Source organism: Mycteria americana, chromosome 19 (genome assembly GCF_035582795.1).
Source record: "Mycteria americana isolate JAX WOST 10 ecotype Jacksonville Zoo and Gardens chromosome 19, USCA_MyAme_1.0, whole genome shotgun sequence".
Classification (NCBI taxonomy): Eukaryota; Metazoa; Chordata; class Aves; order Ciconiiformes; family Ciconiidae; genus Mycteria; species Mycteria americana.
Genome location: NC_134383.1, coordinates 5195978 through 5210307, shown reverse-complemented (window position 1 = coordinate 5210307; position 14330 = coordinate 5195978). Strand labels below are relative to the sequence as shown.

General features: G+C 47.0%; 1 protein-coding gene across 1 annotated transcript in view; it reads right to left on the bottom strand.

Annotated features, from left to right (window-relative positions):
* Positions 1-2077: 2077 nt before the first annotated feature.
* Positions 2078-14330, bottom strand: part of B3GAT1 (beta-1,3-glucuronyltransferase 1) — a 50183-nt gene continuing 37930 nt past the window's right edge. Inside the window, exons 3-7 of the mRNA XM_075521144.1 lie at positions 12796-12881; positions 12373-12712; positions 9447-9743; positions 2392-2509; positions 2078-2192 (exon numbers count right to left, since the gene is read on the bottom strand). Of these exons, the coding sequence (XP_075377259.1) occupies positions 2423-2509; positions 9447-9743; positions 12373-12712; positions 12796-12881 (810 nt within the window). The 3' untranslated portion in view covers positions 2078-2192; positions 2392-2422. The remainder of the gene's footprint in view (positions 2193-2391; positions 2510-9446; positions 9744-12372; positions 12713-12795; positions 12882-14330) is intronic.

Here is a 14330-nt window from a genome sequence, read left to right as displayed (position 1 = left end):
ACTTTGAGGAGAGTGGAGTGTATGTGCAGGGTTGTGTTCAGGACTTGATTCTTTGCATTTTTCTGAAAGTTATTTCCTTCCAAGGAGGGAAGGTTGCAACCCAGCAGGGACTGGAATTAAGATGAGTGAAACAAAACATGCAGCTGGGAGAGGACATCAGTTGGAAACTATTTAAATAGTATGAAAACTTTGTAGTCCTTCAAAAATGTCTCTTTCCACTCTAGGGTTTGCAGACTGAAGTGAACTTGGAAGGCTAGTACAATAACAGAATAAATCTGCTTGAGTGCAGAGAGCTACTGTTTTAATACAAGATAACAATACCTGTTCCCATAGAGCATCCAGCGGCCAGTAGCATCAAATGCTTTCTATGTAAGTAGTGCTTCAGCCAATGCATCTAAAGGAACATTTTTGTAAAGGCTACATAGCAAGGCTTCTGTGACTGGGAACTAAAGAATGCAACTTTTCCCCAATGGTTTTGATATACAGTGGGAGAAAATAACTTACAAAAAAATACCTTTTTTTAAATATTAGGAAATACACAATGTCATTAGTCCACGGGGAGACTTCTGCACTGTGAAGCTAACAATCAAATCTATAGCATTTTAATAGTTCTATGTGTTAGGGCTAAAAATAACCAAGTCTATTTCCAGGATTACATTTTCCCTCAATTCAAAGGTAAAATTGTGCTTCAGACCTTTTTGAAAGAATTAGGACAGTGGGGGTTGATCAAAGGTTTGACAACTATGAAGGGGGAGGTAAGTTTTGGGTTTTTTTAAAGGGGCTGGAGGTGGGGAGAAGGGGTATGTTGTACCTCAATTTCTTCCTCAGCAAGTTTGTCAATCTCAAATACAGAGTCAACCAAGGTAGTAGCACCCAGGTTCCTCTTCTGCATTTCTCAGTCCTGTGTCTCTCACTGAGAAGCAAAATACAGTTTCATCAGAGAACACCCTTTCATCAATGCTATCTCAGGTCCTTTGATGTTACAGAACAGGGAAGAGGTGACTAGTGTTCTACATAGATAGTTTTTCAACCTACCTCAAGCCAGGTGCTGAAGAAACAGAGCACTAAGCACAGGATCCGCTTTACAAGGGTGCTGCTCTATCCATTAGAAGTTAACCCTCGAACTGCTCCAGCGTGGATTTTCACGCCAGTAGCTCTGGAGTAGTATGGCATGGCCCTGAAAAAGGGGCTAGGGCTGAAGGATACATTCCAGTAGAATGGTAAATGCACTAAAATCAGCTTTTATCATTCAATCCCTAGTTTTAAGCAGTTAACTTTATTTTTTTAAGAGTGGAAATTTGGCTTTATGTAGGAGCACCCTTCAGAGAATCCCACACCTAATGCTCATGTGAACCAAATTAGAGCTAAACAGAACCAAGATCTGTGCCTGGTTGAAGTATTATGGTGTATGGCCACAACAATCTCATTAAAACCCACTTCCAATTACTTTAGCATGGATGAATAAAGAACCACATGCTGTAAACTTAACTCCATCCAGGAACATAGAGGTATGTCAGAGTGCCCTCCAAACCATGAAACTAATGAAGGGAAAGGAGAGGGAATACAAAGAGAACAGAGATACTTAATGGGTTTGTCCTAACCTGCCTTGCTTTTCACCCTCCCCCGAAACCGTCCTGTCTTGTGCAGCGTAATAAACACTGATTAAAGTAGGTTTAAAATTAAGGGCTAAGGTGCCATCTCAGAAGGCAGCTGTCCCCTCCACAAACAGAGAGCTGCTTAGGCTGTTGCACACATAGCCACAAGGTACGTGTGTCTCGGGAAAAACAAGTCATCAGGGGCCAACACACTCCTGTGGGCATTCTCACCCTTGCTTTCAGGTCCTGTAAAACAGCCCCCTCAGTCTAGACTACCATTCCAGCTGGGCTGTGTCTTCAGTGCATCATGCCCTGCATGCACTTCTCCCAAACAGAGCATCTCACGAGGCAGCTGGTCTTGTACTGAAGTTGATGTTAGTCCTGTATTTTCTGTGCTTTTTCTCCACCTCCAGAGCATGTGGTTCTGCTCAGAGTCCAGGAGGAAGGGCAGGGGAATCCGGGTAGTTTATGTATGCAGTGTTGCTTGTTTTCAGTACGCTAAAACTCTTGCAAGTCAGCAGAGGTCCTGGCTACTGCATGCCTGGCTGGTTGTACGCTGTGGAGAGGAACCTTGCAGGCTGTGCATGAAGAAATCTTCTGCAACAGAGACACAATCAGCATGTATATTACCCTTTTGCCTCGCTGCACTTAGCTGCCACCCCTTGGAACTATCCCAAAATCCATCTCAGATTAAAAATCAGATTTAAAAGAGCTCTTGTCTTTTTACTGTCATTGTCTAGTATTTTCCTTTTTTTACTGTTGCTTCTCATTACTGTTCAAAAATGTGAGCTCTTACCAGGTGTTGGTCTCTGCTCAGCCATGCACAGTCAGATTTCCACATTGGGATCTGTGAATCCTTTCTTCCCCTCATTCACCAGCACAGGCTTTTCTGTCCTCGTATGCCAGACTAAAATCTAAAGAAGCCAACAGAAGTCATTAGCTGCATCTCTTCACTGCACTAACAAATATTCTTGCACATTAAATCAATAGTGCAATTTAACCATCTACCCTGGAGCCTAATGGCGCATTCACAGCTGAAAGGAGGTTTGCATAAAACTTCATTTAGGCAGGCCTACTGCTATCCAAAATGCACAGTGCACAGAAATTACCCATTTTACAGTGTACTGTCTTGGGACATTAACCTGCTCCTTCCATGTAGTTATCAACCATCTTCCTCGAAAGGCTCATCAACCTTTTCAATGATGTAAGGCAGTTCCTTCATAACCAGAGAATGACATGCATGTTTCCCCATAGACCAAGTTCCTTACTCTGGTTCTTGGTTATTACATGTTACTACATCATTGGCCAGCATGGAGTTATTTGCTAGGCTCAGAGTGGAAATGCAAGTTCTTGTCACTTCAGGTCACATTGTGACTCGTGCATTTGAGGGAAGAGGCAGTTATCCTGAGTACCACCAGCTGCTCCAATCGTTACCCTTGTCTTTGGTTGTGTGAAATATTAAAGTGGATTTTTCAGTGCGTCTCTGAAAATCCATTATTGGAGGGAAGACATTAGTCTGCTCACTATCACTTCTTTTGGACTTTTAAATTCTTTTAAGAGCCTAAAAAGATGTGAGAGTCACACTGATCTGAGAAGTATTTACTGCTGCTCCGGTTCTCTGTTGCAACCTCTGCTGTCTCAGAACTGCAAGATGCAGGAGCTACAGAACACTCCTTACAGAACACTCCCTTCCTCCCACGTGCTCTGGGCTGTACACAGCCCTTTCATAACCCAGCAAGCATTAGTCTACCATGTCACCTCAAAAGCCCCATACGCATTTCCTTTGAAATGCTGGCCCCACGCTGCCATCCACTACTCTGTACCAGGTACAGTATGTTGCATCGCTTTAAAGCCCCTCTCCAACTTGCTTAGAACTGAAGCTTCTACTAAAAGCTTCCCTCAGTCTTAGCAGCAAAGTTTAATATAGACCAACATCCATGGAGGAGTACTGGAAAAAATACAAATTGAAGAGGTGGTCTAACATTTTTGGAGGTGGGGGGGAGTATTATAGGTAAATAGTTTCTACTAGCTGTGCTATACTGCTGGCACAGACAGTTCTGGAAGCTGTTTATCTCCCCTCACTAAACTCAATTATACTTACGGCTTTGCTCCTAGAACCTGGATTGCGGGGAGCAGCTTTATCCCTTCAGAGCTACAGTTTCCTGCTCCCCTTCACCTGTTCGCATTGCTATTTCCTGCCTTGCGGGGTTTCCCCTCTTGTTGCTATGACAATACTCTGCACATTTAATCCAAGTATCTGCAAACCATTTCATACCCAGTCCCTGCTTTTCTGAAAAACGAGGGCACGGGCATGTTCTGTTTCTAAAGGATGAACAAAGCACTTTTCAAACCCTTCTGGTTAAACAGGAGCACCCCCACCTTCCCAAGAAGCTGTTTGACCAAATTTGTCTCTGATGTGCGCAGTCACCTCCTGTGCGGGGCTTAAATCTCGCCTGCTAATACTAAGGCAGTGGAGACCAACTGCTGTCTGGAGTGGGTCCAAAAAACCATTTCATCGCTCCCCCTCAACCACTTCAGAGCCTGCTCATCAAAGTTAGCCTTTATTACAGTCCTGCTCACCCACTGCAGCAACGCTGCTGCAATTACTGCGTTACTTTCCTATGAAAAGGCAAAACCAAACAGGTCTGTACAAGTGGCTCTCAGTGCTATGCAAGCATCAGTTAGGAGCTCCTCATCCAACAAACAGAATGTATAAACCTTAATGCAGTCCAGGTGCTAGAAAAATCTTGTAGCCAATTCTCCTTTCCAGCGGGAGCAGGTAAGAGCTCCTTCCACTTCTGACACATAAACACTCAACCCTGCTGATAGCCAAGGGCTGCGCTCTGCCAGGAACGGGACTCAAACAACTCTAACCACATACTCTGTAAAGAGAAGACCACAACTACACATTATTAGCTTTTCTTTAAACTGGATCCCACCTTCGGATTGTTAAAGCCAAGTGCCAAAAAAGACAGTTAAATTAACTAAAATGGACCAATTTTCAGAGTTTGCGGCTTGATACAGCAGCTTCTACCATTTTTCATGCTGTGTTCTTTAATGTGGGAGGGAGATCACCACTTAGTAAAGAAACACCTGCTTTTCCTCTCAGCCAATTGCTTGATTTTTTCCACAAGCAGTGTGTTTGTTTTATGCCTCAGGGAAGCTCTGGCTTGTGCAAAAAGTACAGCTTGCAAGGGACTAAAGAGTGAGGGGGACCAAGTATCTGACTTCTCCTGAACAGTGGTTTCATATAGGTCACCTAAGGGAGTCCCCTTTAAAAATCTACTACTGCGAAACACTGCCAATCATTTACAGCCTTGCCATTCCGAATCAGAGGACTCAAAACACATCTAAGACATTACAAAGATTCATCTCCATAGCAGACTTCTTCATTGTCTTCTAAACAGGAAATTAAAAAGCAAACAGGCAAGTCGACCTACAGTTGGAGGGGGTCACAGGATTTCAAGCACACAGACCCTCTATGGAGGGTTTCAATAATTGTTATTTGAAATGGAGACTACACAACGTGAAGAAAAAGAGACACCAAGCTGAAATGACTGATTTGCATCCTCTCAGCTTGTGCTAAACCGAATTTCTGCAGGCTCTCTTAGGCATCATGGAGGCCCTCTTCTCCCAAAAGCACATCCGCTGGTATAAAAAATAAAGATTGCTTCTCCGTATAACTCTTGCTTTTCTCATATGTCGAGAGAATCGTGGCCACTCTTATTAAATGAACCAGAGCTCAAACAGTAATCTTCAACTGTGCAATTACACCAACTTGAAGATTTCTGCTTTGTGATGGGTATTACAGGCAAAACATACAAGACCACAAGAGAAGAAAGGGTTACAGCGGTCTAATTTGAGCTATTGCAGCTGCAGCATGGATCTGAAGGTCCACTGTGGAGCAGTGCAGGCAGACAGTGCTGCAAAACCCAAACTACTCTAATGTAAATTACAGCTTTCGGCTGTGATACAGGGGATGGCATTGGCACAGCAGTTCTGGTGACTAATCAGGACAAGACAAGTCCAAAAGAACCCTCCAAGTTCTGCATCTCTGTCGTAAAAATCAACAGCTCAAGTGCTAGTGCCTTCACTGGTGTGCATGTGAAGCTTAACCAACAAAGTGCTGTCACAGAGCAGCCAGGATACTGAACACTCACTGCAAACCACTGGTCACAAACCCACATGAAAAGAGGAGCCCAGTCTCAGGAACAATCTAACCCCAAAGAGGACAGATCTGCTCCATCCGTACCCTGCTGCTCAGCCCCTGAAAGGCAAAGAAAACAAAGATCTTGTGAAGCTGATTCCCCTCCCTGCTGTATGTAGCATCACAGGATAAAATAAAGCGGAAGCGAAGTACTCTTTTTTTTCAAGCCTTCTTGCCTTAGGCTGATGTTTACCCTCTCTCCTGCCCATTCTGAGCCAGTTTTAGCTGGTTTAGATCTGTGACATCATGAAGCAGCCAGTTCTGGTCTCCTTTTACTGTGTAATTTCCTGGCTGCTGCTGGGCCCAAAAGCTTGGTTGCCTCCATATGCACAAGGATTTATTCCCTTCCTAGAGCCAGTTCCAAGACCCACGGTAGCCACAGTGTTGGTGTGTGGTTCAGGTACTGCTGGGAGAGCTCTCTTTGCTCCCTGTTCTCTAGCCTGTGTCTGATAGCAACCGGTTATACCGACTGTGGCATTTAACAGTGCCCACACGCACCCTGCCTCTAAGGCTCAGAGACAGCCGTTCCCGGTCCATCGCAAAGCTGCCAGCCGATTCCCTTTCACAACATCCACCTAAACACTGAGCTGCTAACCCGCAGATTTAATCTCAGATCTGACTCAGCCAAGAGATAAGGAGAGAGGAGGAATAACTACTTTTAGCCACCACTTCAATCCCAGTGAATTGCTACCGAGACCACCCGAGTGCACAAAAGCCTGTCTCACCCAGCGAAACACACCTACGCCTATCTCCCTGGAGAAACAAGCGGCTCCAGAAGCAGCCTCATTTCCAATGACCTTGTATTTTGTGGTCTGTCCTCTCATGCCAGCCCACGCTGAGGCTTTTTCAATAGCTGGGACCACTCAAAGTCTCTCTCCTTGAAAGGTTCCCTGGTTGAGCACACTGCAGCTTGTTTCCTCAGGTGTTAATAGAAAATGGGGAGCAGAGTATGTCCCAGTTACATCAACCTTATGGGAATACAGAATCTCAGACCTCTATCCTGTGTCAATGGATTGAAGAGAGTATGGTTTGCTTTGGGGGTGTGTGTGGGGGAAATGCAGAAGCAGCAGAACACAGAAATACGTAGCACTCTTGCAAAGCCTTGTTTCCTTAAAACTCCAGTATAAACCAACCCTTCCCTCCTGATAAGGAGGGATAACTCTCCCCTTTGTCCTCGGCAATTAATACTGACTTCCTTAATTTTCTCCTTCATTTTGGGCAGTTCCCAAATCAAAGAAAATAAACAGGATACATGTCTTTGGCCAAAGCTTAAGCTTTTTGCAGGAGTGTGCATTTGTGGGCTGAATTCTGATAAATATTACAAATACCTGCACTGCACACAGGGAAGGCAGCATTTCTGGAGAACAGATGTCTATGCTTATCTTACATACTTCTCTGATCCCTCCTTAACAACTGCATCTGAGCACATCATAATTTTTAATGTAAATCTCACTGCAAAGCAGGAGTATGGTTATGCTTAACAGAAGCAAACCATGACAACTGCTGGGAGCACACTAGCATAATGAGAAAGAAGTCTGTGCTTTGATCTCAGGGCAAGAGGACCCCAGACCACAGCCTACTTTTGTCCTCTGCTGCTTTTCTGGGCCCTCCTCCTTGTCAAATGGGTGAGCAAAACAGCAATTGGGAAATGGAGGCTGCTGGCATCAGCTAAAAGCAGAAAGGCAAAGCTCAACCTGCAAAGCTGCACTCAGAGTTTGCCAGGAGCAGACAGCATTCACTTCACAACAAGGACCCTTGTAAGATCCTAGCCAAAAAAAGAAACGCAGTCTGCTTCAAATCCTGGCCAGCAATTCCTGCTTTGTCTCCATCTCTGACCTGCAGCTCTTGTGTGACAGCACTGACATGGCAGCCTGTCTGACAGCATCATTTTTTCCCTCCTGCCTGGAAACAATCTTTTCCTTCCTCTCTTTCCTCCATGTGTTCCTCTCCACAACTGCCATTTCCTATCCCCAGCCTTTTAACACAGCTTCTTTCCAGTAGTTATTTACAGTAGGGACAATATACCAAAGATTGCATAACTGGCCATGGAGTAAACACCCCTAATCTTCTGTACACCAGCCTAAACCAACCTGTGTATCTCCCTTGCCCTGCTGCAAACACAGTTACTTCCAGCCAGTGCTTTCTTGTTAGCTAGTAGGCCACACAGTGCCCAAGAACAGAGATCTAATTTTATTCCAATCTCTTTTCCCACCATGGGAGACCATCTGTGTTATTTATCCCAGTGCTGGACAGCCATAACCACAGACATGTAGATTTAAAAAATGAGGCACAGCAGGTATCAGATAATAAACAAAGTTGCTCCTCCCCCTCAGCTCCTCTTCCTTATGCCAGGACTCCTTGCCTGAGCACTGCTGAACATTGAGATCCTTTTTTTTTCCATGGCTAGGGGCTGTGGAGCAGTGCAGATGGAAAGCAGAGAGAAAGGGTATTATTCAAAATTTTTTCATATCCCAAAAAGGGATGGAGACTGGAATTCAACACTGGGTCTGTTGGCAGTAACAGGTAATTTGCAAAAAAAGAATAATCCTCCTGCAAAACCTCCCTAAATCAGACTGGCTGGTGCCTATTACAGACAAAGGCATGAGAGTGCTACACAGGGGTCTGTGATCTCAGGGGACCTCCTCCACACCTGCGGTGCTCAGTGGACCCACTCACAAAGCTTTCAGAAGCACTTGACAGCACCTCCGTTGCTGATGTGCTATGATTGATGCCTGTCACACTAACCAGCATTGTCTCATTGTATCTTGCATGCTCCCCTGTCATTTCAGATAGATATCCATCTGTTGTCTCTCATCTTAGACTGGGAAGTCTTCAGGGCAAGAACCATCATTGTGTTCTGAGATTCTACATTATTTAGCACATAGGGGTCCTGCTCCATGACCTGGTGGCTCCTAGGCAATGTGTACAGTCAAATAATTAGCAGTCATTTGACAGCAGTAAAATCCCCCCAAAATGAAGCTTTATGGAAGCCTCCTAGAGCTCAGAGCAATATCCCAGGCATTAAAACATTTCTACATTATCTCTGGCACAGAAAGATCCAGGTTGTTGTGGACAACTACAGCGATATTGCATCGATGTCAAGAGGGAGAAGGCAGCTTCACAATAAGGCAGTGATTGTGTGAACAGACTTTCCCTGCAGCCAGGAAACACCGTGGCTGGTACTCCTGGGTTACAGTTCAGATGGGTTCCGGAGGGCCAAATCTCATCTGATGCTGGCTTATCACAGGAGTACCAGTACTCAAAAGCCCCCCCTCAGGAATTCACGTAAAGCAACCGACATACATTTCACCTATGGAATTCCCTGCTCCAGGGGATTAGCACGGCCACAGATAAGCCCATCTTGAAAATAATAAGGATATTTTCTAGAGGTAATATAAGAAAGAGGAACAGTTACAAGGGAGAGAAGACTCCGTATTTCAAGGCCTATGGCAACCGCTAGCAGTCTGCAACCAAAAAAGGTAACTGCCCTCCACACATTTTAATACAATCGCCCGTTCCCAGCTCCCTTGCAATGGGAGGGTGCTCTCTTCAAACGCAGAGGACAAGTAACTGAATGATGGGGCTGAATGGGCTTTCTCCTACCTCTGGATCCTTACAACCCATGTATGAGGAACAGACCATACCTTAGTGCAATTGGCAGCTTTCGGCTCAAGGTCATTCAGGGTCACTAGTTCCCGGAGCAGGCTGCTCTCTTGGTAGCCTCCCTTCACTCCTCTCAGTTTGAAGTAAGCCTGAGATCGCTGGAGAATCAGTCTGAGGTTCACAGCAAACCCCGCCATGTCTATAGCAAAGGGGCGATGGGGGTCGAACACAGTTTTCCAGCCATAGACCTTCCCTGCAGCGTTCACTTTGGGTGACTCATAGCGCAAGCCACCGACGAAGGCTACTGGCCACACTGACACCTTTCTGGTGCTGCGCATCTGGAGGCAAGGAAAGAGAAGGGTATGGTGGGCGCACACAGAAGGATCGGCTGCACGCGACTTCCAACACACACGCGACTTCACCTTGCTCACTGTCCTGCAGGAGACAAACATCCCTGAGCTTCAGCACAAACCCCAGAGCTAAGAGCCTGGCTTATGTTCCCAGGCACCCTCTGTGGCTTGGACCAAGCTGCAGAGCTCATTACTCACCTGTACAAGGATGCACATCCTGGAGCTGGAGAAGCAAAGTGCTTTGGAAAGTGGCAACTAACAATAGCAATAGTAATGGATAGCCACAGAACCAAGCACGAGTTCAGCACTAAAAACAAAGCTGCCAATAATAAACATAAGTGAGATTTAGAGTGGTATTTTGTCCAAAGGTCTTTAGAGCTGTGGGGCATCAGTCCTCCACATGGACAGCTGGGGAAACCAGGACACAGAGGAGGGAAGCACCTTGTCCAAGGCCACCTGGACATGCAGGAATGGCATATCTAGGAAGAAAGGTGCTTTCTCTGAAAGCTAAGGAGTTTGAGCTGCAGTTTCAACCCATGAGCCCCAGTAAGGCTAAAAGCATCTTTAGAGTGAGGCACTGCAGCTGTAGCCCACAACCTCAGGGATAGCTGAGAAGCGCAGCCTCTCCAGAAGCTCCCAACATGCAGGATGGTGCTTTGTAGCTGCTCCTGCTACCCAGCGGAACAACGCTGGATGCCTCTACTCCCTGTAAAGTCAACAGAAATAGATAGGAGCCATCAGGGGACACTTCAGATGCCTGCACTTGCCAACGCAGATGATTTGAATGCCAGTCTGCCCGTTCATCCCCCAGTGCCCTGTCCTGCTCTGCTGGCAGGCTCGGCCTCGCATTCTGCTTTCAGCCCAGTCTCTTAGATCAGGGATCTCCCAGAGCTAATCTCATCACTGCTAATTACTGCAAACGAGACCAGAAGAGCTCTGGCACTTGCCCTTCTGCATTATACACATGCTAACAGCAGCCCCTGTCCACAGGGAACTATAGTGCGTGTCTTCTGCATTTCACAGCACATTTCATTGGCTCCATGTGACCTTAACTGCAGCTACATATCAAGAGAGGAGAAGCCCCTACGAGAAAAGCACACGGGTGAATGAAGGAACCCTTTCTGCTTTATTATTGTGCAGTGCCTGTCTCAGGATGCTGCCAGAGCCAGCCTCAAAGGGGATTGTGGAAGACAGTCATTCAGTCTGAATTTACTTTCAGCTTTAAAAGCATGTATATTCCTGTGGCTATCCAAGCTCAAGTGAAAGCCAACAGGGGAGGGAAAGGGGGCATGTATGGAGCGAATAAACAGGAAATCCCTGGTATGAAAACTGGTAACTGGTGGTGAAGGATGCAATCCTCCTTTCTTGTCCCTTGCTGTGAGAGCTCGGCCTTAGGAGAGCAAGGGAACAAGTAATTTCTGAGCTGGAAGCCAGGTGAGGTACAGTGTACCTGGCACTGTAAGACCGTTGCATACCTGCAGACAGGGAAAGGCACAGGAGTTCATTTCAAGCCCCAGTAGGAGTGGAACAAACAGCAAAGGTGGGAAAGCACATGGGAACCTTCCCCTGCTCAAGTCTTACAAGACTGTCAGGACATGCTGAAATTCAGCCTGCCATCACAGTTCCTGGAGCCGCAAACTTCCAGGCTGAGACCCCAGCCTCATTGCCTACTTACAACAGCATGAGAGACCATCCGTCCCCAGATGCTGCAAGAGGAGGAGCTCTGGAAGGGAGCACTGCACACACCTCCCGGCAGAGAGACAGCCCTCTCCAAGGCAGTGCGTGAAGGGCTCCACTTTCCTGGGAGGAGAAGCAAGCACTGATAAACGCATGCTCCTCGCCTGTGTGGCAACCCAGAGACAACCACACAGAACAGCTCTGAACAAGATGTCCTGCAAGCCTATGACTGTGCTGGCACCATTCAGACGTAACTCTGAAAGGGCACTGCTACCTCAGCTGGGGATCTGTGCAGAGCAGGCGCCAGGCTCTTGACAGCTACAGAATTTAACCAGTGGACACTCCGGGATGAGAGCGAACAAATGCAAACAGCAAGCAAGGAAGAGAAACCCCAGGGACTCCTCAAACAAGAACAAACATGAATTAACAGACAGCCAAGTGCAATACTTAGGGGCGGTGGAGAAAAAAGGTGGATAACATCAGATCAGGAACCAGCCGGAAATCTCCTCCAGGGTGTGGCATGGAAGGAGGATGGCCAAGGTTTCTTTTGCTAGGCACGTGCTTCTGCACAGGCACATCGGACAGCAGGCGATATTCCATCCCTAACAACACTCCCCACAGGGGAAGGCAGCTCCTCATTAGCTTCCTTTACAGTAAAAATGACCTGTGTCCTGATCACATGCCACAGGATAAACTGGGTTCCTGTTACTTCACACAGGATGCCTTTGACTCTGGGAAACACACACTTTGCAGTGCAGTAACCAAGCCCCAGAGAAAACTTCAGGACAGCTGCGGTGGGACCACTATACAGACAAGACTGACCCAGAGCGCAGGAGAGGATGTACGCAGCATCTCCTCAGCTCACTACACAGCATCTTTTACACCTCACGTGCTAATCTGCTGTGTTCAGCCCGTTGGGAGCCCCCCAGCAGGGTCTTACCTCCTCAAAGAGCTCCAGGCTGTAGGTGTTATCATCATCGGCAAAGTAAACAATCCCAGGCTGGCTGTTATTTTTGTTAAAGGTCTCTCTCAGCCATCTCAGGGCAAGGTTCCTCTGCATGGTCCCCCGGGGAATGCGGGGATCCCTCATGTCTCCCCGCAGCTTGTAGTTGCGGGGTGTCTCCACATTGAGGTGGGTGTAGTTAAGCCCCGTGTCCCGCAGCAGCCGGGTGATGAGAGGCGTGCGCCGCTGTGAGTCCTCCACCAGGATCCAGTGCAGGTTTGGCACATGCAGGAGGGTGTTGGCCAGGCGAGTCAGCTCTGCCTTCTGTACGGGCCGGCTGTAGGTGGGTGTAATGACGTGGATGGTGGGAAGGGTGTCTGACCACGGGGGTGGGCGGGTATAAACATATTCTGTCCTCACCACCTCCACAATGTCCCGGTCTGACAAGCAGTATTCCTTGGAGTCCAAGCCTGCAGCGAGATCACGCCGGGAGTCACCACCATCATCTGAGCAAGGGTATGAGAGAGAAGAAAAAGCCGCATGGACTCAGTCCTCCAACACCCCCCGACTGAGCCAGCAGGCTGCTTGCTAATAGGAGGTCACCCTCATGGTTTCAGAGGAAAGGAAACAAGCTCGGATGGAGGCTTTAATAAATAAGTACACAAATAAATAAAGGAATCAGGGACAAACACACATGAGAAAAGACGTTCCTGCTGTTAGAAAACTAGCACCAAACAAGGCCTGAGAGCCCAGGACAATGCTGCAGCTGAGTGCTCAGAATAAGCAACTTCAAAAAGCACCCCGAAGAGACAGGCTTGTACAGCAGTTAGGTCTAGATAAAGAAAACAGCAACATGGATTGACAATCTGTCATTCCTGAAGAGCTCCAGTGCTCTGGGCACCACATTCAGCAGGACAGGACTCATGGCTCTGCACTCAGGCACTGGAGCACCTGGATTGGGAGGCAGGGAACTAACTGCTCGAAAATACCAAGCCAGTGAAGATCCCCCAGCAGCAGCATCTGGCCAGGATACTGCAGTACCCCACTGCTCTTCTGACAGGCTTGGGATGGGGCACAGAGAAGCAGGGAAAGACACACTTCAAATCCAGAAATGGAGAGTAGAAATTAAAGCCTGTAATTGTAGGCTTTTTCCTGCAGAGACTTTCACCTGCCTCTGACTAACCTCTCCTCAAAAAGACCCCTACCTATCTCTGAACGTAACAGCCCATTCAGTAGTGCGGATGGGAACAACGAACAGCATATATATGTGGGATACACTGATCCAAACATATAAAATCCTTGCAAAGAGAGACTTGTTCACGATCAGCTCAGGGGAAAAAAAATGTTCATGCACCTGTCACTTTTCCAGGGTGCAACTTTCACACTTTTGTACCACTGTAGACCAGCAGGAATACCACGGTCTACAGTTAGGAACTGGCAGAGATGAAGGGGCACCTCCATTCAGGATATAAGCCAGCTGCTCTCTGGTGGGCACATAATACTTTGAGCCATAGATTTTGCAAAACCAGCTACTACCAGGAACTTCAGATGAGAAAGAACAGGAACAGACAGACATTAGATCTGACCCAGCAGGGTACTACCTATGGTTTTTTCATAGCATGTTACTCTTCCAGCAGCATAGACTTTGATACCAGCCCTGAACTGAATGAAGGCCTCGTACTTCATGGCACTGACAGAGGGAGGGTGTATATCTGGATCTGGGGCAGGGGGACAGCGACAAGATGTCCTGCACATGTTGGTATCAGGCCCTATATAAGGCAAAGCACATCAGCATCACACAGCAGAGCTCTCTGAAAGCAGAGAACACTGGAATCAATTCAAAAATAGATCTGCAAAATGCATTGGACACAGACACAAATGTAATTAGCCAGGACGGTGCTTCAGACAGTTTGCAAACCCCTGCAGGTCAAACCCTCAGCTGTAAATCCTGGCAT